Source organism: Anomaloglossus baeobatrachus, chromosome 3, assembly GCF_048569485.1.
Source record: "Anomaloglossus baeobatrachus isolate aAnoBae1 chromosome 3, aAnoBae1.hap1, whole genome shotgun sequence".
In the NCBI taxonomy this organism is placed as follows: Eukaryota; Metazoa; Chordata; class Amphibia; order Anura; family Aromobatidae; genus Anomaloglossus; species Anomaloglossus baeobatrachus.
Genome location: NC_134355.1, coordinates 428,025,992 through 428,048,496, shown reverse-complemented (window position 1 = coordinate 428,048,496; position 22,505 = coordinate 428,025,992). Strand labels below are relative to the sequence as shown.

General features: G+C 43.4%; 1 protein-coding gene and 1 long non-coding RNA gene across 6 annotated transcripts in view; both read left to right on the top strand.

The window, feature by feature from the left end:
• LOC142296588 (cytochrome P450 2J2-like) overlaps positions 1 to 12,993 on the top strand; it is a 300,252-nt gene extending 287,259 nt beyond the window's left edge. For 2 of the 5 annotated variants that reach the window (XM_075340375.1, XM_075340379.1), the window contains 2 exons: positions 6,551 to 6,692; positions 12,623 to 12,993. In XM_075340375.1, the coding sequence (XP_075196490.1) occupies positions 6,551 to 6,692; positions 12,623 to 12,801 (321 nt within the window). In that variant the 3' untranslated portion in view covers positions 12,802 to 12,993. The remainder of the gene's footprint in view (positions 1 to 6,550; positions 6,693 to 12,622) is intronic. The other 3 variants (XM_075340377.1, XM_075340376.1, XM_075340378.1) reach the window with 2 other exon arrangements.
• Positions 12,994 to 15,443: 2,450 nt separating this feature from the next.
• Positions 15,444 to 22,006, top strand: LOC142295382 (uncharacterized). Its single transcript, XR_012751446.1, has 4 exons — positions 15,444 to 15,530; positions 18,646 to 18,894; positions 21,504 to 21,555; positions 21,636 to 22,006. It is a non-coding gene; the product is annotated as an uncharacterized LOC142295382 (long non-coding RNA).
• The last annotated feature ends 499 nt before the right edge of the window (positions 22,007 to 22,505 follow it).

The window sequence follows — 22,505 nt, the reverse complement described above, 5'->3', positions numbered from 1 at the left end:
CTGGATGGAGGATGCTGAGCCTTGCAGTTCTGCAGCTGCTGTCTGCTCTCCTGCATACACTATTGGATGGAGTATGCTGAGCCTTAGGGTGGAAAAACATCTATGCGAGTAAAATCGGTCCGACGGGGCTGAAAAAAACTCGGCTGATTTTAGTTCACGTTAGTTCACGTTAGGTCAGAGTGCAACGCAAGTGCGATGCTTTTTCTGAATAAATTAATGATTTTACTAGCGTGTGTAATGCGTGTGTAATGCGTATTTTTTACTATGTCATCTGCCATTCAGCGCTGCTACATGGCCGCTGACAGCAGACACAGACAGCCATGCAGCAGAACTTAATGGCAGATGACAGCAGACACAGACAGAGCCGCACAATCAGAATGAACTCGGGTGACTTCACCCGACTTCATTGTCATGCTGCGGCTCTGTCTGTGCCGCGTCATGATTAGCGGTCACCAGTGAAGGGCTCACCGGTGACCGCTAAACTCCTGAGTGACTGAAGTGAGCAGCCCTCTCTCATATACTCACCGATCCCCGGCGCGGCGCTGCACGGCGTTCACACTGCTGCGGCGGCTTTTACTATTTTGAAAAAGCCGGCCGCTCATTAAACAATCTCGTATTCCCTGCTTTCCCCGCCCACAGGCGCCTATGATTGGTTGCAGTGAGACACGCCTCCACGCTGAGTGACAGGTGTCTCACTGCACCCAATCATAGCAGCCAGTGGGCGGGTCTATACTGTGCAGTGAAATAAATAAATAATTTAAAAAAATGGCGTGCGGTACCCCCCAATTTTAATACCAGCCAGATAAAGCCATACGGCTGAAGGCTGGTATTCTCAGGATGGGGAGCTCCACGGTATGGGGAGCCCCCCAGCCTAACAATATCAGTCAGCAGCCGCCCAGAATTGCCGCATACATTAGATGCGACAGTTCTGGGACTGTACCCGGCTCTTCCCGATTTACCCTGGTGCGTTGGCAAATCGGGGTAATAAGGAGTTAATGGCAGCCCATAGCTACCACTAAATCCTAGATTAATCATGTCAGGCGTCTATGAGACCCCAACGTAGAGAAATACTTTGGTGTAGTGTTGGGGCTCTATTGCATTGATCAATTCAGTAGCTAAATTTCTCTTGATTCATATGTTCATGGCAGTAATGCAGATTCCATTTTTCACATTTTCACTCTTACATATAGCTATTGGATTTTTCAAGTCAGTATTCACACAGCAGTTTCTGCTATTTCATGTATTCCCTTTACATAGTCACTGGTGTGCATACCTTATCTCCCCATAGTGATGTTTTTTTAGGTTTTTGCACCCAGTTCAGACTTAGAATGGTGTTCCAAACGTTATTCCTTATTGTTAGTAGTTTTTCGTTTGTGAACCCTCCCCCAACCACACCTATTGCCAATCCATATCATACGCATAAATAGCCTGGGTCTCAGCTTCCCATACACGGTAAGTTTTTTAACTGCATGAGAGGACACACACAAGCTAGGGACCCCAACGTAGAGAAATACTTTGGCGTAGTGTTGGGGCTCTATTGCATTGATCAATTCAGTAGCTAAATTTCTCTTGATTCATATGTTCATGGCAGTAATGCAGATTCCATTTTTCACATTTTCACTCTTACATATAGCTATTGGATTTTTCAAGTCAGTATTCACACAGCAGTTTCTGCTATTTCATGTATTCCCCTTACATAGTCACTGGTGTGCATACCTTATCTCCCCATAGTGATGTTTTTTTAGGTTTTTGCACCCAGTTCAGACTTAGAATGGTGTTCCAAACGTTATTCCTTATTATTATGAGACACCCTCCATGATTAATCTGTAAGTGACAGTAAATAAACACACACACACACATGAAAAAATCATTTATTAGAAATAAAAAACACAAACAAATTCCCTCATTACCAATTTAATAAGCCCCAAAAAGCCCTCCATGTCCGGTGTAATCCACGGACCTCCAGCGTCGTTTCCAGCTTTGCTGCATGGAGGTGACCGGAGCTGCAGGAGACACCGCCGCTCCTGTCACCTCCACGTAGCAACTGAGGTGAGTAGCGCGATCTGCTGAGGTGTCACTGAGGTTAATCGCGGCCACCGCTGGATCCAGTGGCGGCCACCGGGTAACCTCAGTGACAGCTCAGCTGATCGCGCTACTCACCTCAGTTGCTGCGTGGAGGTGACAGGAGCGGCGGTGTCTGCTGCAGCTCCTGTCACCTTCATGCTGGAAGCGACGCTGGAGGTCCGTGGATTACGCCGGACATGGAGGGCTTTTTGGGGCTTATTAAATTGGTAATGAGGGAATTTGTTAGTGTTTTTTATTTCTAATAAATGATTTTTTCATGTGTGTGTGTGTTTATTTACTGTCACTTACAGATTAATCATGGGGGTGTCTCATAGACGCCGGGCATGATTAATCTAGGATTTAGTGGCAGCTATGGGCTGCCATTAAATCCTTATTACCCCGATTTGCCAACGCACCAGGGTAAATCGGGAAGAGCTGGGTACAGTCCCAGAACTGTCGCATATAATGTATGCGGCAATTCTGGGCGGCTGCTGACTGATATTGTTAGGCTGGGGGGCTCCCCATAACGTGGAGCTCCCCATCCTGAGAATACCAGCCTTCAGCCGTATGGCTTTATCTGGCTGGTATTGAAATTGGGGGGGACCGCACGCCTTTTTTTTTAATTATTTATTTATTTCACTGCACAGTATAGACCCGCCCACCAGCTGCTGTGATTGAGTGCAGTGAGACACCTGTCACTCAGCGTGGGGGCATGTCTCACTGCAACCAATCATAGGCGCATGTGGGCGGGGAAAGCAGGGAATACGAAATTGTTTAATGAGCGGCCGGCTATTTCACAATAGTAAAAGCCGCCGCAGCAGTGAGAAAGCCATGCAGCGCCGCGCCGGTGATCGGGGAACGGTGAGAATGAGAGAGGAGGGGGAAATGACCAACAGACTGTGAGAGAGGGACAGAGATAGTGACGGACCGACAGAGAGAGAATAGAGACCGAGAGGGAGAGACCGACTGACAGAGAATAGTGATTGACAGACATTGTGAGACATCGCTCGTTTCCAGTGTTTTAGGAAACATGCGAGAAATGTATTTAGAAAATCGGATGTCACTAGGATGGTGTGAGTGCCGTCCCGTGACATCCGATTTTTTACACGCTCCCATAGACTTGCATTGGAGAGACTTGCAGTAGAAACTCGCAAAAAAGCAGCATGCTGCGATTTTTTTCTCAGTCCGATTTGGACTGAGAAAAAAATCGCAGATGAGAGCTGAATCATTCACTAACATGTGTCCGATTCCAATGCGAGATTTTCTCGCATTGCTCTACTGCGAGAAACTCGCAAGTGAGAAGCAGCCCTTATAGTTCTGCTCCCCCTGCCTCTCCCTCCAGCATACAGTCCTGGATGGAGCTTGCTGAGCCTTTTAGTTCTGCAGCTGTCTGCACTCCTGCATACACTACTGCAGAATGAAGAACATATTGAAGAAGAAAATGACATCAGACCTTTTTTTTTCTTTTTTCAACAATCTTTCATGACCATGGACGGATATATCCGTCATGGAGCGTGTCCCGTTAAGCCCCACCCCCTGCCGCGGGCAGGCGGCGGCGATCGGCACACATATCAGCTGTTTTCAACAGCTGACATGTGTGCCTGCATGTATTCGCTTCCACTCATTTAACCCCTTAAATCTCGCTGCCAAAGTCTGGCAGTGAGATCTATATGTGCGCGGCCATGATTTTTACTTACTGCTGCTCCCACCGGAAGTCACGTGCGTGATCACGTGACTTTCGGTGGTTGCCATCGTAGCACAGGGTCATGTGATGACGCCTGCAGCTATGAAGTTTTACTTTCGTTTTCCGTCGGCTGGGAGCAGAGGGAATCAGGAAGTGACTGAATCTGCTGTTTACAGCTGTATAGCTGTGATCAGCAGATAGATAAGAGCGATTGGATTGCTAATCGCTATAGCCTCCTAGGGGGACTAGTAAAATAAAAAAAAAGATAAAAAAAAAAGTTTTAAAAAATAAAAAAAAAACCTAAAAGTTCAAATCATCCCCCTTTCCCCCCATTGAAAATTAAAGGGTTAAAAAATAAATAAATATACACATATTTGGTATCGCCGCGTTCAGAAATGCCCGATCTATCAAAATGTAAAATCAATTAATCTGATTGGTAAACGGCGTAGTGGCAAAAAAATTCCAAACGCCAAAATTACGTTTTTTGGTCGCCGCAGGTTTTACGCATAATGCAATAACAGGCGATCAAAACGTAGCATCTGCGCAAAAATGGTACCATTAGAAACGTCAGCTCGAGACGCAAAGAATAAGCCATCACTGAGCCATAGATCCCAAAAAATTAGAACGCTACGGGTTTCGGAAAATGGCACAAAACGTGCGCCACTTTTATTGGACAAGCTTGTGAATTTTTTTAACCCCTTAGATACAAGTAAACCTATACATGTTTGGTATCTACAAACTCGCACCGACCTCAGGTATCATACCCACACATCAGTTTTACCATATAGTGAACACCGTGAATAAAACATCCCAAAAACTATTGTGCCATCACGCTTTTTTTGCAGTTTTTCCACACTTGGAATTTTTTTGCTGTTTTCCAGTACACCATATGGTAAAACTTATGGTTTCATTTAAAAGTACAACTTGTCCCACAAAAAACAAGCCCTCATATGGCAAGATTGACGGAAAAATAAAAAAGTTACGTCTCTCGGAAGAAGGGGAGCAAAAAACAAAAACGCAAAAACGGAAAGTGCCCTAGGGCTGAAGGGGTTAATGACATTGTTCACTGATAAAAAAAAACGCATAAAACCGCAGTGTGCAAAGACGCAGCAAAATGCCGCAAAAATTGCACCAAAACGCGGTAAAAACGCACACGTTCTTGACGCATTTTTTGCCGCTGATGCGTTTTTTGCCGCAAAAAATGCACAAAATCGCAGCATCAAAAAAACGCAGTGTGTGAACTTAGCCTAAAGCTTTCTGTATTTGATTTCAGTTGAAGAGTGTCATGTTCTTTATCTTAACTACTTATGCCATGGCAAATGGCAAATGGTGTTTCTGAACAGTAGAATAATGTACCACATCTTGAGTCTGCTAACTCTTCATGAAGGTCTTTTGCAGCCAAGCAGGGGTCCTGATTTGCCTCTCTAGCAATCCTATGAGCAGCTCTCACAGAAATTTTGCCTGGCCTTCCATGCCTTATCTTGACCTCCACTTGTTCCTGTTAGGCCCGTTTCACACGTCAGTGAAAAACACTTACGTTTTTCACTGGCGCTTAAAACACGCATATGTCCATACGTGTGCCATGACTCACGGCACACGTGGGTTGTCTAAGTGCAATTCGGGCTCCGTTTTCCGTGGCCCGTGATTGCACTTAGAGATTAACTCACCTGTGCCCGCTCCCGCTCTCCATGGTGCTGATCGCTCCCGCGGTGCAGCATCCGGCCGGCGCTGACCCCCGCAGCAGCTGCTTCCGGGTCAGCTGTGTCGTGCATCATGAATATGCGCGACAGTAATGAGCCGGCTCAGAAGCAACAAGCTGCACGGGCTGCAGAGGACATCGATTGAGCCGGGTGAGTAAAAATGATTTTTATTTTAAAAGCACGTTTTTTTCTGGCACGTGTTTCACGGACCACACCACTGCGTGGTCCGTGGGACATCAGTGATGCCAGAAAAAAATGGACATGTCTCCGTGCGGCAATCACGCACACGCGGGTACGCCGCACGGAGACACGTGCAGTGAAAAATCACTGACGTGTGAGCAGACCCATTCATTATAATGGGACTGCGTATGTCAGGGATTCTGGTACGTTTAAAAAAAAGCACAAACGTACCAGAATCACTGACGTGTGAAAGGGGCCTTAACTGCCATTTCTTAATTACTGAGGAAAAGGCAACTTGAAAACATTTTGCCATCTTCTTATAGCCTTCTTCTGCTTTATGGGCTTGCACCATTTTCATTTTCAGAGTGCTGGGCAGCTGCTTAGAAGAACCCATGGCTACTGTTCTTTTGGGACAAGATTGGGGGATGCTGGGTTTTTATAAAGCTCTGAAATTTGCATCACCTGGCCTTTCCTAACGATGATCGTGAACAAGCCATAATCCTAACAGGCTAATTAGGGTGTAAAACCTTATTCAAAGTTATCTGAGCACACAAATATACAAGGGTACCCAAACTTTTGCATTTTCCTTTTTTGCTAATTTTAAAATGTAAAAGATGAAAATATTTTATTTGCCTAAGATACAAATGAGATGTGTTATCTATAACTTTATGCCCTTTAGAAATAATTTTATTTTCAACTTGCTTAACTGTCCAGGGGTGCCCAAACTTTTACATGCCACTGTATATGAGAAATATTTCGCTCTAAATGCTATCAAAATAAAAAATAAGGGAAAAAATATATAAACCGAAGTAGCGGAGTAAAGTTTTAAGCAACCCACAGAAGAGGAAAGTGATAATTTAGTGATTGTTAGGTATAAATGTTTTACAATATGTATTTAAATATTGAACGTGCACTCTTTTAGGGTACTATAATTGTAGCTAATCTGGCTTCTGTAAACATGGACCCCAAGCAGTGGAAATTCCCAGATACATTCAATCCATCAAACTTTTTGGACGACGATGAACATTTTCAAGCCAATAAAGCATTCTTACCATTTTCTGCAGGTAATTTAATATTGTCTAATAGTCAAAAGTGTATGAGACATTTCTTTTTTCTGGTTTGCATCTTTTTATTAACATTTTACAAGTGTATGAGACATTTCTTCATAAATAAGAAGTTTGGTAATTCTATTCATAATAAAAAAAATGCCTAATTCAATTGATTATTTTCTAATTGTTAACTAACGATTGTTTAACCCCTTAACGATGGAGCCAATTTTGACCTTAATCATCAGGCCAAATTTTAGAATTCTGACCAGTGTCACTTTATGATGTAATAACTCTGGAACGCTTCAATGGATCCCAGCAATTCTGAGATTGTTTTTTCCATCACATATTGTACTTCATGAAAGTGGTGCATTTAGGACAATATTTTTTGCGTTTGTGAAGAAAATTGTTGAAACTTTCACAGTTTTCACATATTTAATATTTATGACCTTAACCCCTTTAGCCCCGGGGCACTTTCCGTTTTTGCGTTTTTGTTTTTTGCTCCCCTTCTTCCGAGAGCCGTAACTTTTTTATTTTTCCGTCAATCTTGCCATATGAGGGCTTGTTTTTTGCAGGACAAGTTGTACTTTTAAATTAAACCAGAAGTTTTACCATATGGTGTACTGGAAAACAGCAAAAAAATTCCAAATGCAGAAAAATTGCAAAAAAAAGTGTGATGGCACAATAGTTTTTGGGATGTTTTATTCACGGTGTTCACTATATGGTAAAACTGATGTGTGGGTATGATGACTGAGGTCGGTGCGAGTTTGTAGACACCAAACATGTATAGGTTTACTTGTATCTAAGGGGTTAAAAAAATTCACAAGCTTGTCCAATAAAAGTGGCGCACGTTTTGCGCCATTTTCCGAAACACGTAGAGTTCTTATTTTTTAGGATCTATGGCTCAGTGATGGCTTATTTTTTGCGCCTCGATCTGACGTTTCTAATGGTACCATTTTTGCGCAGATGCTACGTTTTGATCGCCTGTTATTGCATTTTGCATAAAACTTGCGGCGACCAAAAAATGTAATTTTGGCGTTTGTAATTTTTTTGCCACTACGCCGTTTACCAATCAGATTAATTGATTTTATATTTTGATAGATCGGGAATTTCTGAACGCGGCAATACCAAATATGTGTATATTTATTTCTTTTTTAACCCTTTAATTTTCAATGGGGGGAAAGGGGGGTGATTTGAACTTTTAGGTTTTTTTTTTTTTTTATTTTTTAAAACTTTTTTTTTAACTTTTTTTTTATTTTACTAGTCCCCCTAGGGGGCTATAGCGATCAGCAATCCGATCGCTATTATCTATCTGCTGATCACAGCTATACAGCTGTAAACAGCAGATACAGTCACTTTGTTTTTCCCTCTGCTCTCGGCCGAGGGAAAACGAAAGTGAAACATCATAGCTGCAGGCATCATCACATGACCCTGTGCTACGATGGCAACCACCGATAGTCACGTGATCACGCACGTGACTTCCGGTGGGGGCGGCGTTAAGTAAAAAACATGGCCGCGCGCATTTAGATCTTGCTGCCAGACTTTGGCAGCAAGATTTAAGGGGTTAATGGCCGCGGGTGGAAGCGATTCCACCCGCGGCTAGCAGGCACACATGTCAGCTGTTGAAAACAGCTGATGTGTGTGCCGACCGCCGCCTGCCCGCGGGAGGGGGCGGGGCTTAACGGGACATGCTCCATGACGGATATATCCGTCCATGGTCGTGAAGGGGTTAAACCAGTGAGTTATGGCACATAACATAGTTACTATATAACATTTCCCACTTGTTTACTTTGTCAACACCATTTTTTAAATACATTTTTTTTGTAGAAATATAGAGAGGTTAAACGTTTATCAGCAATTTCTAATTTTTCCAAGAGAATGTACAAAACCATTTTGTTTTAGAGACCACATCACATCTGAAGTGATATGACAGAAAATACCCATAAGTAACACCATTCTAAAGACTGGACCCCTCAAACTGCGCAAAACCATATCCAAGAAGTTTAATCTTTCATGTACGTCATAAGAATGAATGCATAGTGGAATGAAAAAAAAACCCAAAAAATTACATTTTACCTAAAAATGTTACTTTAGCCCCAATTTATTCAACTTTACAAGAATTAACATGACAAAATAGACCTCAAAATTTGTTACCCAGTTTCTTCTGAGCGCACTGATACCATGTGGTCACAGATTTCTGTTTGGATACACAGCCGGGCTTGGAAGGGAAGGAGCGCCATTTGCATTTTGATAATGAAATTTGACTGAAATAGATTGTGTGCACCATGTTGCATTTGCTGGGCCCCTAAGGTATCTAAACAGCAGAAACCCCCCACAAGTGACCCCATTTTGGAAACTAGACTGCTCAAGAATTTTATCTAGGGGTATAGTGAGCATTTTGAACCCACAGATACTTCACAGAATTTGATAACATTAGGTCATCATATTGAAAATGTTCATTTTTTTTTCACAAAACTGTTGCTTTAGCACCAAATTTCTCACTTTTACATCAGGTACTATGAAAAAGTGGACCCTATAATTTGTTACCGACTTTATTATGAGCGAGATAATACCCCACATGTAGTCAAAAAGTTTGTTTGGACAAACAGGAAAGTTCGGAATGGAAGGAGCAACATTTTTACTTTTGGAAAGCAAAATTGGCTGATATAGATTGTGGGCACCATGTCACACTTGCAGGGGCCCTAAAGCTAGTTTCACACATCCGGCTTTTCACCGGTTTGGCGAATCCGGCGCACGCCAGTACAGTGTATACAGTACAATGGCAGCACTGTAACTTCCGGGTCACATGCTCCGGTCACATGAAAGCATGTGACCGGAGCTTTTCGCGCTGCCATTGTACTGTATACACTGTACTGGCATGCGCTGGATCTACCAAACTGACCAAAAGCCGGATGTGTGAAACTAGCCTAAGACACCTAAACAGCATTAATCCCCTACAAGTGACCCAATTTTGGAAACTATACCCCTCAAGTATTTTATCAAGGGGTATAGTGAGCATTTTGAACCATAAGTACTTCACAGAATTTTGATAACATTAGGTCATTCTCTTGAAAATGTTCATTTTTTTTTTTTAAATATATTTTTATTGGTTTTTCAAGATAGCAATACAAGTATTGAACCAATAAAAACACAATTTCAAACATTTGCAGACATACAAATTCAAAAATATAGTCATTTGCAGAAAGTATGTACGTATAAGCTAAAATATACCTCTCACCAAGTCATTCCAGAATGAACAAAATTTCAGCCCATCATCCAACCATGATGTAAACTTATTGCAAATGTCGTAAATAGAGATGAGCGAACCCATGGAAGTTTGGTTCGGTGGCTGCAGACAAAATGTACCTCCACTGGTTTAAACTTTACCCAAACCCCAATGGAAGTCACTGATTTACAGTTTGAATCTCCGCCCACATACAGCGAGCCATATGGAGAATACTTCCAAATGGTAGGAGAGCTTTTTCATTATTTTTATTTTTTTGCGTTGCACACTACATCTGATCATGCTGTTGTTTCACCAGTGTGAGACGTTCAAACACTGCAAGGAGCTTGCGCCGGGCTGATAACCGAACATACCTGAGCACAACATTGCATGACTGGTCATCATACGTAAAGCATCCGAACTCTGAACCTGAACTCTGTTTTTTCTTTAAAGTTGGTGTTAGGCCTGAAAACTGAACACCGGGTTCGCTCATCTCTAGTCGTAAAGGGGTTAAGGCATAACTGCCATTTTAATTTTTGTTTCATAAATCAAATCAATAGTACACATGAAAATAAGCAACTTTTTATACTTTTTATATCTTTTTCTCTGCCGGAATTAATCAGTCAATATCAACATTCTAATTTCTGAGGTAAAATCTGTATTCAATGAAGACTTTCACTGAAAGGAGATAGCAGTGTTAAAAAGATGGTTACACTTTAAGTATTGGTAACTGTTATTACTGCAATGTAATATGTTCACTTCAGCCTTAGGCTATATGCGCACGCTGCAATTTTAACTGCAACCAAACTGCACCTTGTCACAGAGAGCCTGGAAATGTCATAAAAAAAGATTGTAATGATGGTGCATTTTTGCCACAATTTTGTTAATGCGTTTTTTAAAGGAGAAATAAAATATGATAGGATAATTGATAGATAGCTAGAATAGATAGATAGGTAGAAAAAATAGATAGAAAGAGTAGATAGATAGAACATATAGAATAGATAGAAAGAACATAGAATAGATAATAAAAAAGAATGGATAGAAATAAATAACAGAATAGCTGGGCTAGCTATTTTTTAAATTTTGGGGGGGTAAAAAAAAAAAAATGACGTGGGGTCCCCCCATTTTTCATATCCAGCACAGGAACAGCAGCAGTTGCAGGCTGCAACCATCAGTTGTCTGCTGTACCTTGGCTGGTTATAAAAAATAGAGGGGATCCTACGCTTTTTTTTTTTACTATTTGATTTTTGGTGCTGAACCCGGCTTTTCTCATTGCCATGGAGTGGTGGCAATCGGGGTAATAAGGAGTTAATGGCAGCCCACAGCTGCCACCAAGTCCTAGATTAATGATGGCAGTCACCTATTAGCCCCCGCCCCATCACTCTTCTGTAAGTGAAAGTAAATAAACACAACCCCCCCAAAAAACATAATTTAGAATAAAATACAATAGGCACCCTCTTTCACCACTTTATTAACCCCCCAAACACTCCTGCAGGTCCGTAGTAATCCACACAAGGTCCCACGGTGATTCAGCTCTGATACATTCCTGTCCTGTCACGCAAGCGTCATAGAGCATGACTGCCCATTATGACTGTAGACAGAGCCGCGCAATTAGAATGAACTTGGGTGAAACCCTGATGTCAGTACGAGATGTGATGCGACAGTGACGTCAGAGGTTCACCCGCGTTCATTCTGAGTGACATGCCTGCAGATCGCACGGTCAGTTTTGGAGAGAGAGAGGACAGAGGAGAGAGGAGAAAGACTCCAGAACAGTATTTCTTTATCCTGGAACACTGTGAGTGACCTGCATTTTTTAAGAAAAAGAAAAAGCGCAAGTACAACGCAGGCAAGATGCACCCATTTGGTACCATGCATTTTGACATGCAGTTTTCATCTTCTCATTGATATCTATGGGTGATAAAACATGACAAAAATGCAAGAAAAATGAACATGCTGCTTCTATAAACTGCGGGCAAAAAAACTGCAACATGCATACAGCAAATCTCAATTCTCATACAACTTTGCTGGGAAGACAAAAGTCAGAACTTGCTGACAACAAAACTGCACCAAAAAAAGGGACAAATATGCGGCAAAAAAGGCCTCATAAGGACATCCATATTATGTATACAGGTTTTAATTGTACAGAGCCTCAAAACAGTCCTCATAAGGCCTAAGCCACACTGCATGAAAATCGGTGCAAGTGGAGTGCGATAAAAAATCATATTCCACTTGGACCAATATAAGCCTGTGTGTCAGCAAACATGAGCGATTATTTTCTCAGCCCTAATCGGACCGAGAAAACAATTGCAGCATGCTGCGACTGTAATGCGAGACTCTTTCTCTCGCACCCATTCAAGTGTATGGGGCGAGAGAAAAATCGCAGTGAACTGGCGGTACACCGGTGTACCACGAGTGCAGTGCGAGAGTAGCAATAGCTGGCTACAGAGGAGAGAGGGAGATAAATTCCTCCCTCCCCTCCTCAGTGCTGCCCCGCACCCCGCAGCTGAGGTCCGCTCGCACGGTCGGACCTCAGTCGCAGGGACACTCGCATGACACTCGACTCTGCTATACTGCCAGCGTGAGCTGAGTGTCATGTGAGGGGATCGCATTAGTCCCCGTGTAGCCCCAGCCTAAATGTAACCTTTTTTTCAAAAAACAAAAATTACCTGAACAAGGTTGTTGATTTTAATTTTTAATAAATCATTTCCATTCCATCTCTTCACAGGTCATCGCATTTGTATGGGAGAACAAATGGCCAGAACTAAGCTCTTTATATTCTTCACCAGTCTCCTAAAGACTTTCAGCTTTCATCTTCCCCAAGGAGTGACTGAAGTTAATATGAGTGGAATTTTTGGAGCTACGTTTAAACCTCATCCATATCAAATCTGTGCCCTCCCCCGTTAGATTCCATTTTTAATTCTTTTTTTCCTTACTTCTCGCATTATTCATGTTCCCATGTCATGCATTGTATGCAGAATACAGAGCAAATATATACCAATCAACAATAACATTACAGGGAGCCTGTCACCTAGAATATGCGTTCTGACCTATCAGCAGACGCATGTGTGCCCTAATTACATCTCCCTACCCATCCCTGTGCTGTAAAATTGTATAATATGAAAGTAATAAAAAACGTTTTATTACCTTCATATTTCGTATGTAAATACCAGGGAATGTGGTCACAGGGACGGCGCCTTGCCCTATGGACGTCTGCATATTTCCATGGTATCACACCCCTGTGGGCGTAATACCATGGAGCAACGTCCCCGTCACTCATTCTATCCTGCGCGCATTGCAGCAGGCTTCTTTTCCGGGTGTTCAATCGCCGGCTTCAGACGCGCACTGTGCATGCGCACTGCGCATCTGAAACTGACACGGAGAACCCGGAAGAGAAGCCTACCGCAATGCTCACAGGATAGAATGAGCGACGGGGACGTTGCTCCATGGTGTCACGCCCACAGGGGCGTGATACCACGGAAATATGCAGATGTCCAAAGGGCAAGGCGCCGGCCCTGTGACCACATTCCTTGCTATTTACATACAAAAATATGACGGTAATAAAACGATTTTTATTACTTTCATATTATACAATGTTACAGCACAGGGATGGGTAGGGAGGTGTAATTAGACCACACATGCGTCTGCTGATAGGTCAGAACGCATATTTTAGATGACAGGTTCCCTTTAAAACTACTTTTTCTCATATTGTTTGTTGCCAAAATAGCTCAGTCCCGATGAGGTATAGATTAATAAATAGAAAGTCTGAGAAGTGTGAGACTTGGAGAGTGGGGCCCTGTGTAAGGAACCTGTGTATATTCATATTTAAATTATAAACCTTGTTGCTATTGATGTAGAAGGGTTAATAGTTTATATATTTTTAATACTTTATTATTACATTTAGTTTTAATTAGTACATTTTGTTTAATATATACTAGCCTTATGGTCTCATATTCAAGGTTTTATTTGTGTTTAAAATATTTTATTATGTAATATGCAAGACTCTAAAGGCCATGTCACACACAGAGATAAATCTGCGGCAGATCTGTGGTTGCAGTGAAATTGTGGACAATCAGTGCCAGGTTTGTGGCTGTGTACAAATGGAACAATATATCCATGATTTCACTGCAACCACAGATCTGCCAAAGATTTATCTCTGTGTGTGACGGGGCCTTAAGTCTGTGTATTTGTGAGACTTAAGGGTTAATATATAAGGCGGGTGGGGCAACTGGTAAATTTCTACTGAAGCATTTATGCAATATTACATTGATCTGTAAATGGTATAAATTATGCGTGCACTAGTAAATAAACAGAAACTGACTTTGCTCACAAGTGTGCATTTCCTTTCTCCAAGTGCTTGCTATTTAAGAGGTCTAATTCAATTTTGACCTCACTGGTGATTCCATAATCTGACCTTTAAGTCAGAGCAGAACAGCTATCACAGATTTTGGCGCCCAACGTGGGGCCACGGCCAACCAGCTTATTCGGAAGAAGTTTTTGGGACTCTTGAGACAGTGACATTTCAGCTGTAGCAAGGTAAGGAGTTTTATTATTACACTATATTTCACTCTCTCGGAATCAATGAATTGCTGGGTAAGGCTGTACACACGGTTCAAGAACTCTGGCATCATCAGTGAGTGTTGTGTGAATTTCATGTATAGCTGAATGAGAGTTGAAAAATAGAGTAATTAGATAATCAATCTGTCTACTAACTGGTTGGGTAGTTTGGTAGTACGGAATTGGGACAGTCTCTGTATAATTGCATTTACTGTGGCCATCTTGGATGGGCATTACACTGGTCTAGGGACATGTGTTCATAAGTTCCATACTAATTCCGAGATAAAGTAGGCAGGCTGTAGCTTTCATACTAATTCCTAGATAAAGTAGGCCGGCTATGATGTTGTTGTATGTATGTTCATGAGAACCTCTGAATGACAAAAGAGATAAGTTCCTGATTGATGAGGAGTTCTGGTAGGTGTGGTCCACTGTATGTATGAAGGTAGCCTAAGCCATAAATTGTTTGTTCAAACGTAATAAGAATATCTGTGTATGTAAATAATCAAAATGTAGATGTAGTAGCATAATTATCTGTGTCTATAAAGCAAGCGCATAGACCCATAATATGATTCTAAGCTGTATAGTCATGAAGGGGTTACCAAGGATGAGTGAACAGATGTACAAACAATGAAAGTCTTCATAATGATGAGCAAAGGCCTTATCAGTAGTTTCACACAGAAAGAATGTATAACAAACAGAGATGTATTTTATAGTATACTGGGAAAAATTAGGAAGTTGAATACTCCCTGTTCTAGTTCCAAGGTCAATGATGCATTCTGTATAATTGAGACTATCCAATACACAATTCAGTTGGTGACGCTGGCTCAAAGAGAGAACATGTTTTGTGTGATCATTGTCTGATTTATTAACATCAGCTCTGATATACAGCTAATATGACACCGGTCTCTGGATATCCTGAACGAAGATACCATTAGCTATCTTCAACTAAATTTCTACCTTGACAGATGGCGCACCAACGTCAAGCCCTTCCAAGGACGCATTGCTGACCTGGAAATACAGATAGTTTGGACATCACGGACTGAGATCTCCCTATCCTCCAAACAGGCTGATTTCCTCCGGTGAGTGTTACATACTGTGTATTCACTACTGTTGTGGTTGGTTTGGAGAGGAGGGGGTGACTGGCTGTGTGTCCTTATCGGTGTTAAAAGGTACCCGATTGTGACTCAGGGGTGATGCCCGCTGGGGCTCAGTAGCACGATCCCGGCCCTAAGGTGTGGATCGAGAGTGTCACATGGGATCCAGAGGACGGTTGTTAGGGCAGGAAAGATGGTGGTGGCCGGATACAGCTAGTTAGACTAAACCAACCCAGTCTGTAATTAAAGACGTGGGGAGGGTACACCAGTGATCTGCTGTTTTTGGAAGATCAGTGACCCAATTTTTGGGAAGATCTGTGAATAAGTTTTTGGGATATTTCCTGAAGTTTTTGGAAGATCAGTGACCTAATTTTTGGGAAGATCTGTGACTAAGGCTTTGGGCTAGTTTTTGACCAAATTTTGGAAGATCAGTGCCCCAATTTTTGGGAAGATCGGTGACTAAACTTTTGGGCTAGTTTTTGACCAATCTCTGGAAGATCAGTGCTCTAATTTTTAGCGAGATCTGTGATCAATTTTTTGAAAGATCAGTGGGCTAATTTTTAGAAAGATCTGTGACCAGGTTTGGGAGAGATTTAGCTGAGGGGTTGCCAGCTAGTGTAGAGGTGTGGCCTTAAGTTCTGGCCGGACTCTAACGCCCACCGCATAGTCATAAATTAGTGTAATCCGGACACCATCAAGATAGCAAAAAATGTTCAGACAAAAAGCTGAGAGGCCTGAAGGTAACAAGAGATTGTTAATTGATGCGGAATTGCTTGACAGAATAATGCAGATATTACTATCAGAAGGATATATTGAGGTCAAAGATGAAGATGAGCAAGGGGATGTTGTTTTTTCTGTAGGTTATCCAAGTCTGAGGATGGTTTTAGGGACACTCGAAAAGGTTGTTTTGTTGCTACTTCGCAGTCTGATCCTGGACAAGCTCCGGAGCTACTCATAGATGCTACAGCCCAATCCCCTGGCCAGAATCCCTTAACTCTTTCTGTACTGCCCACACCGGCCTTAGTCCCAGCCCCCACCTCACAGTTAGTAGAGGCACCCCCCACAACTCTCACATTGACCCCACCCACTCCTGCCTCTATCCATCCAGAAGTACCAATTGAGAAGTTGTTCCCATACGACCCAGCTAGCTGCACATGTTACCAGTGTTGCTACCAAAACACAGACTGGAGAGATGGTTGTAATAATTGTACAGCTTACCGCCCACCCCTGAGTCAAGGCCTTAAGCCTGTCCCAATCTTCCCTGTTCTAACTCCGGGAGGAGGTTACTATGTGCCTCCTCTACATCAGAGAACAACCGAACAGACTCAGGATCTGTTATCCACACTCATACCCCTGGCCCCTCCTGTACCTGCAATGCCGTCTCTCCCCCCACCGGCCAGTCTGACGCCACGCTCCTCAGTTACTAATCCCCTTTCCTTGGATCCCCCTTCTTCCTCTAGGACACATAGTGAGCCTTACCTCAAACCTAACGAGGAACAGCCCTCACCCAAATATGTCCCCTTCAACCCCACCCAGTCAGCGGCATTTATCCACCGCCTGCCAGATCCTGGAATTAACCCTATGCGATTTTATAGAGAAATGCTATAGGCCCACCAGTTGTATTTAGCTGCTCTGAAGGACCTTGTTAATCTCACCAAGGTAAAAGCGGGAGACAGTTTTTGGCCCTTAAAGCCACAGCGTATCCAACAGCAACCAAACCCTATTGTGAATCCTTACCAGTCCAACAATAGATTTAATCAGCGTTTTGATAATAATCAACGTGGCCAACAAAGCCAATATCTGAGCTGTTGGCGTTATGGCCAGCCCGGTCACTATCGGAGAGAGTGTCGTACCCCACAATCCCAATTTGTGGTTATGTACCCTCAAAACCATGACCAAAACCTGCAGCACATAAATCCATAATGAAGGTGTGGCCAACCAGATTCTACCATGATGGTCAGTTCAAACCAGGGTTTTTCTACATCTGTAACTTTAGATGTTGCAGTGGCTCATGGTGGACACTAGGGCGGCCAATTCTATTGTTAAAATATTTGGTATACCACCTGATTACACCCTGCCTTTTTCTAATGACATCCTTACCCTGATGGGCGTAGATGGATTACCCACTACGCATACTTTGACCATTCTTCTACCGGTAGGATCTTTCCCAGTAATTTACAACCAGTTTGTGTTGTCAAAAAATCTGTCCAGTCAATTTACCAAAATGTGATTTGTTGAATAGATTAAAGGCCACCATAACTTATGATGGTGAAGGAGTAAGGAGATGTTCGTCACTCCCGCGGTGTCACACATAGCGATGTGTGACGCTGCAGGAACGACGAACAACATCGTACCGCTTGCAGCAGCGATATTAAGGAAATGAACAATGTGTCAACGATCACCGTTTTGGAACAATTTTGCGATCGTTGATCGTCGCTGATTAGTGTTACACACTGCAATTTTGCTACCGGCGCTGGATGTGTGTCACTAACGACGTGACCCTGATGATATATTGGTAGCGACGTCGCAGCGTGTAAAGTACCCCTTAGTCCTCATGAAAGACCAGACCACAGAAAGGACTGACTGGTCTATGGGACTATTTACTAGGATACTGCCTAGCCAGGACGGCAACGTTCGGAAAGTAGAGCTGAAGGTCATCAGGAAAGGTGAGACACCTTTGCAAGGCCGATCCACGAACTTGTTCTGCTGTTGCCCATAGAGAGTGCCCCTATGGGATGAACGCTACCTGACCTGAACTTGGGTCATCCTTCTTGTTTGGACTTAATTGATGTTTGATGTTGCATTTAACATGCCTTTTCTTACAGGTTGTTATTTTATGGACTCAATAGTGAAATCCCCAAAAGTGAATTTCAGACAGGGAGTGGCTGTTCCTACCTGTTTTCTTTAAAACCTTTAATGACATTTCCACTGTTATTTAATTAATGTTATTCAATGTATATACATTCATACTTGTGCTTTGCTGCCATCTACTGGTCAGACCATTCTGTTCTCCTGGTTCTTTTTAGTCCAGCCTGTGGGAGTGTTTTTCAGCCCTACATGTGACCTTACATTCCTGACTCCAAGTTACTTTCACTTTTAGTCAGTGCATCATGAGGAGCACATCTCTGTCCTTTGGGCTTCAGAAAGGAAAAGTTTTCCACCAGTAGCAGCTCTAGGACAACCATCACAAGACTACCACAGTTACAGCCACTTGATCACTCTATTGCTACACGTCTTCGTTCATGGAGGAGAAAATAAACCACCGTTGCTTCACCTCAGCGTGTGTACATTTTAATCCATCCACCCTGGAGCGCTCTGGTCATGTCCGCCTTGCATAGAAGAAATGAAGGTAAGATTCCTCACACTCCTACCCAACTACCTGCCTTCAATCGCCTCTAAGTGGGGACAGAACAATTACATTAGCACAGGGGTTTATCTGCATGTTATTGTTCTAATATTTAAACACTTGACAGAAGTGTTCTTTACCCTCTGTTCCTTCTAGTATAAAACCACACAATCAATTCTTTGGTGCAGGGGCGTAAAAATCGCAGTCGCACAGACCATGGCCAGGTGCAGTGGGCCTGCCGATCTCAGCACCTGTTTCAGCTTTATGTGTGTCCAACTGTGTGAATTCAGCTGAAATACATTGCAGCACAGAGACCTGTCAGATCCCTGCCCTGCGATGTGCCAGCCGCCAATTAAGGCTATGAATATTCACTGCTCCTGTGACGCCCTGGCAAAACCAGGGTGTCACAGACCTGCAGAAATCCAACAAAGTGCAGGTCATTCTCCTCCTTGGTAACTTGATCCCACACCAGTGCAGCAGGACAGACAACCCCCCCCAGTGTAAGAGCTAAACAGAGCAGCGAGGGAGGGGCTGGAGCAGAGTGTGTGGGGAGAGGGAGAGGAGAGGAGCCCGGAGTTGTAGCTCCCGGGCTGCTACAGAAGTGTACTCCAAAAGGGCCGGGACAGGCTGTTAGTGAGGAAGGAACTTGAGGTGACCGGGGCAGGATAGTGGCCCGCCAGTATCGAAAGAGATCCCGGATCACTGCAGGGGAGTGGACTCCCCATTCCCGGCTGAGGAGGAAAGAAAGAGAAAGAGTGGAGAAAGAGGCACCTGGCTGCAGGGAAAGAACAGGGGCTGCTGCACCGTGTGTGGGACTTAAACACCATCCGTACTGAAGGCTGAAGGCTGCGGACACCGGCAATTCCTAGTTTACCAGTGACTCTGTGTTAAATACCTAGCTGCCCACACCATCGCCACTGGGTACTCCCAATCGCAGCGGTGGTACTCCATCTTACCATGCACCACGGGTGGCATCACGAACTTTAACCAAACAGCCCCATGTAAATACTCCCCCTTTTATTTGAGTGGCCGCACGACCCCAACCCCTGGGTCTGGAGACCCCTCGAGCCATTGCGGATCCGGATCCGAGCAGCCCGGCTGCTGAGGCGGGGGCCGGCACACCACTACCCCTGGTATATATTTGTGTACGATTTATTCCTTTATATTATGTGTGGTTCATTTACCCCTGGTATATATTTATGTGTACGGTTTATTCATTTATATTCTGTGTGGTACACTTACCCCTGGTATATATTTATGTGTATGGGTTACTCACTTCAGTTATATATTTAAAGGATTTGTCTTATCTTCTAATGGCTTACAATTACAATTTACCTGTTATTAAAAACACGCTCTGTTCTCAAGAACGGATGGGTTTTTAATGATATTGTTCATTGCTTGTGTAGTACCCCTGAAGCCATGAGGGAGCTACAAGGTACTGCATCCCCACCAGGATGCAGGGCCTACCCCCTAGGGACCCAGAAGACCAGTGTCGGTAATATACAAACACTCCAGATAATCCCTGTTTTTTCCCAATACCCCCCATAGAATGGTACCAGGCTAGGGTTGGACCAATGGATGGCCGCCTAAAAGTGGAGCCACTTCAGTCCACTAGACAACCAGGTGGGAGGGGCAGACAGTGGAGAAGACACACAGTAATGATGGTAGTGGAGGAGAGTGTGTCAGAGACAGTGAAAGTGAGCAGATGGACTGACTGGAGTGAAAAGTGACCTGAGGGCCCAGGCAATTAGTTGCCAGTTGAGTACGGTGGAGAACTCCTGGAACTACGCACAAACGGGGTATAGAATCCTTTTTTCAAAAAGCACCCAGGGCACGGAACCGGGCAACGGCCACCAAAGTCACATTCCCCAGTTATACACCGCCCGGGACCGAGTACCCCATAACCCTGGGCGACACACTTGTTGCCTCTGATACCACATACTGCTGCGGTCTATCGGTAGTCATCGGTTTCCTAGCCCAGTAGCACAGAATCTACCAGGTGTTTGCTAGTTTGCTATAGAGCTTACAAGCGCTGCACTGAGGCCGGCAGGATCCAGCAATCTGCACCGCTCCTGTGCTCCTCTCATGCTGCAGAGGTAAAGCATCTTTAGACGCCAGCGGACCCACATAGGTTTTCCCGGAAAAGATGCTGCAGGAAAACGCCAGAGATGGTTTTCCTAAAACATCTTTTGATAAATGTTTTTGCATCGTCTTTAACGCCTATTTTTTTTTTTTATCATGTTCTATGTATTAATTGTGAGCATTTTCTAGGTGGAACAAGAATGTATCGGTGATGTCCGTTAACCTCTTCATGTCCTTGAGCATAAGCATCGGTCCTTGCCCCTTCACACACAGACCGGTCCTTGTCCCCTCCACACACACCGGTCCTTGTCCTCTGAATACAGACCGATACTTGTCCCCTCCACACACACTGGTCCTTGTCCCTCCGCACACACCGGTCCTTGTCCCTCCGCTGTCACCGGTCCTTGTCGTATGCACACAGACCGATATTTGTCCCTCTGCACACACCAGTCCTTGCCCCCTCCGCTCTTTGAAAATATTATTTAAAAAGGTACTTAAACCAAATTCAGTTTCTTTCCATTTTTTCATAGTGTCAGGGGAAATGAGAGACAACAGCTTTCCTCAGAGAAAGCACCTTGACAGGTGAAATATAAAACTTTTTCAACTAAGCTTGGATAGTAATTCTAAGAACTATGTTATATTATGATATTCTGTTTCTGAAGATTCCTTCTCCAAGATATTCCCCCAAAACCTGTGAGTGATGTTATTGAAGTATAAAAACCACGGCAACTGAGCCATGAACTGAAGACCACGCAACATTACAGAACAGGGGGCCAAGTGCTGAGGAGCAGAGAACAGAAAAGTCAACAACACTCCAACAACACTCAAGCCCTACACCACCAAGCAAGCACAATGCCAAGTGTTGAATGGAGTGGTGTAAAACAGCTGCCACTGGACTCTGGAGCTGAGGAAAGGTGTTCTGTGGGGTGACGGATCCCATTTCTCCATCTTGCATTTGATAGACAAGTCTGGTTTTGTGACTGGCAGGGGAAGGTTACCGGCCTGACTTCATTGTGCCAGCTGTACAATTTGGTGGGGGAGAGATAACCCTATGGTGTTGTATTTCAGGGCTCGGCCATGATATTTTACTTCCACTGAAGGTAAATCCTAATTTATCAGCATAGAAGACATTTAGGACAAATATATGCCTCCAACTTTGTGGTAACATATAAGGAAGGTCTTTTATTTTTACCAGCATGACTGTGACCAAAGCACAAAGCAAGGTCCATAAAGACATGGTTGGGTGAGTTTGACTGACTGCAGTCCTGATCTAAACACCATCCAACGCCTTTGAGATTAATTAGAATGGAGATTGTGAGCCAGGACCACCCATCCAACATCACTGTCTGGCTTCATAAATGCTCCCACAGACCCCTTCAAAATCTTGTAGAATGGGACCAACTCCAGTTTAATGGCTATGGGTTATAATGGGATGTCATCAAGCTCTCTAACCCTATACTTATGTCCATATAGTGTATATGTATGAAAACACTGATTTATTTGTTATAATGTACTCATCGTATTATTTCCAT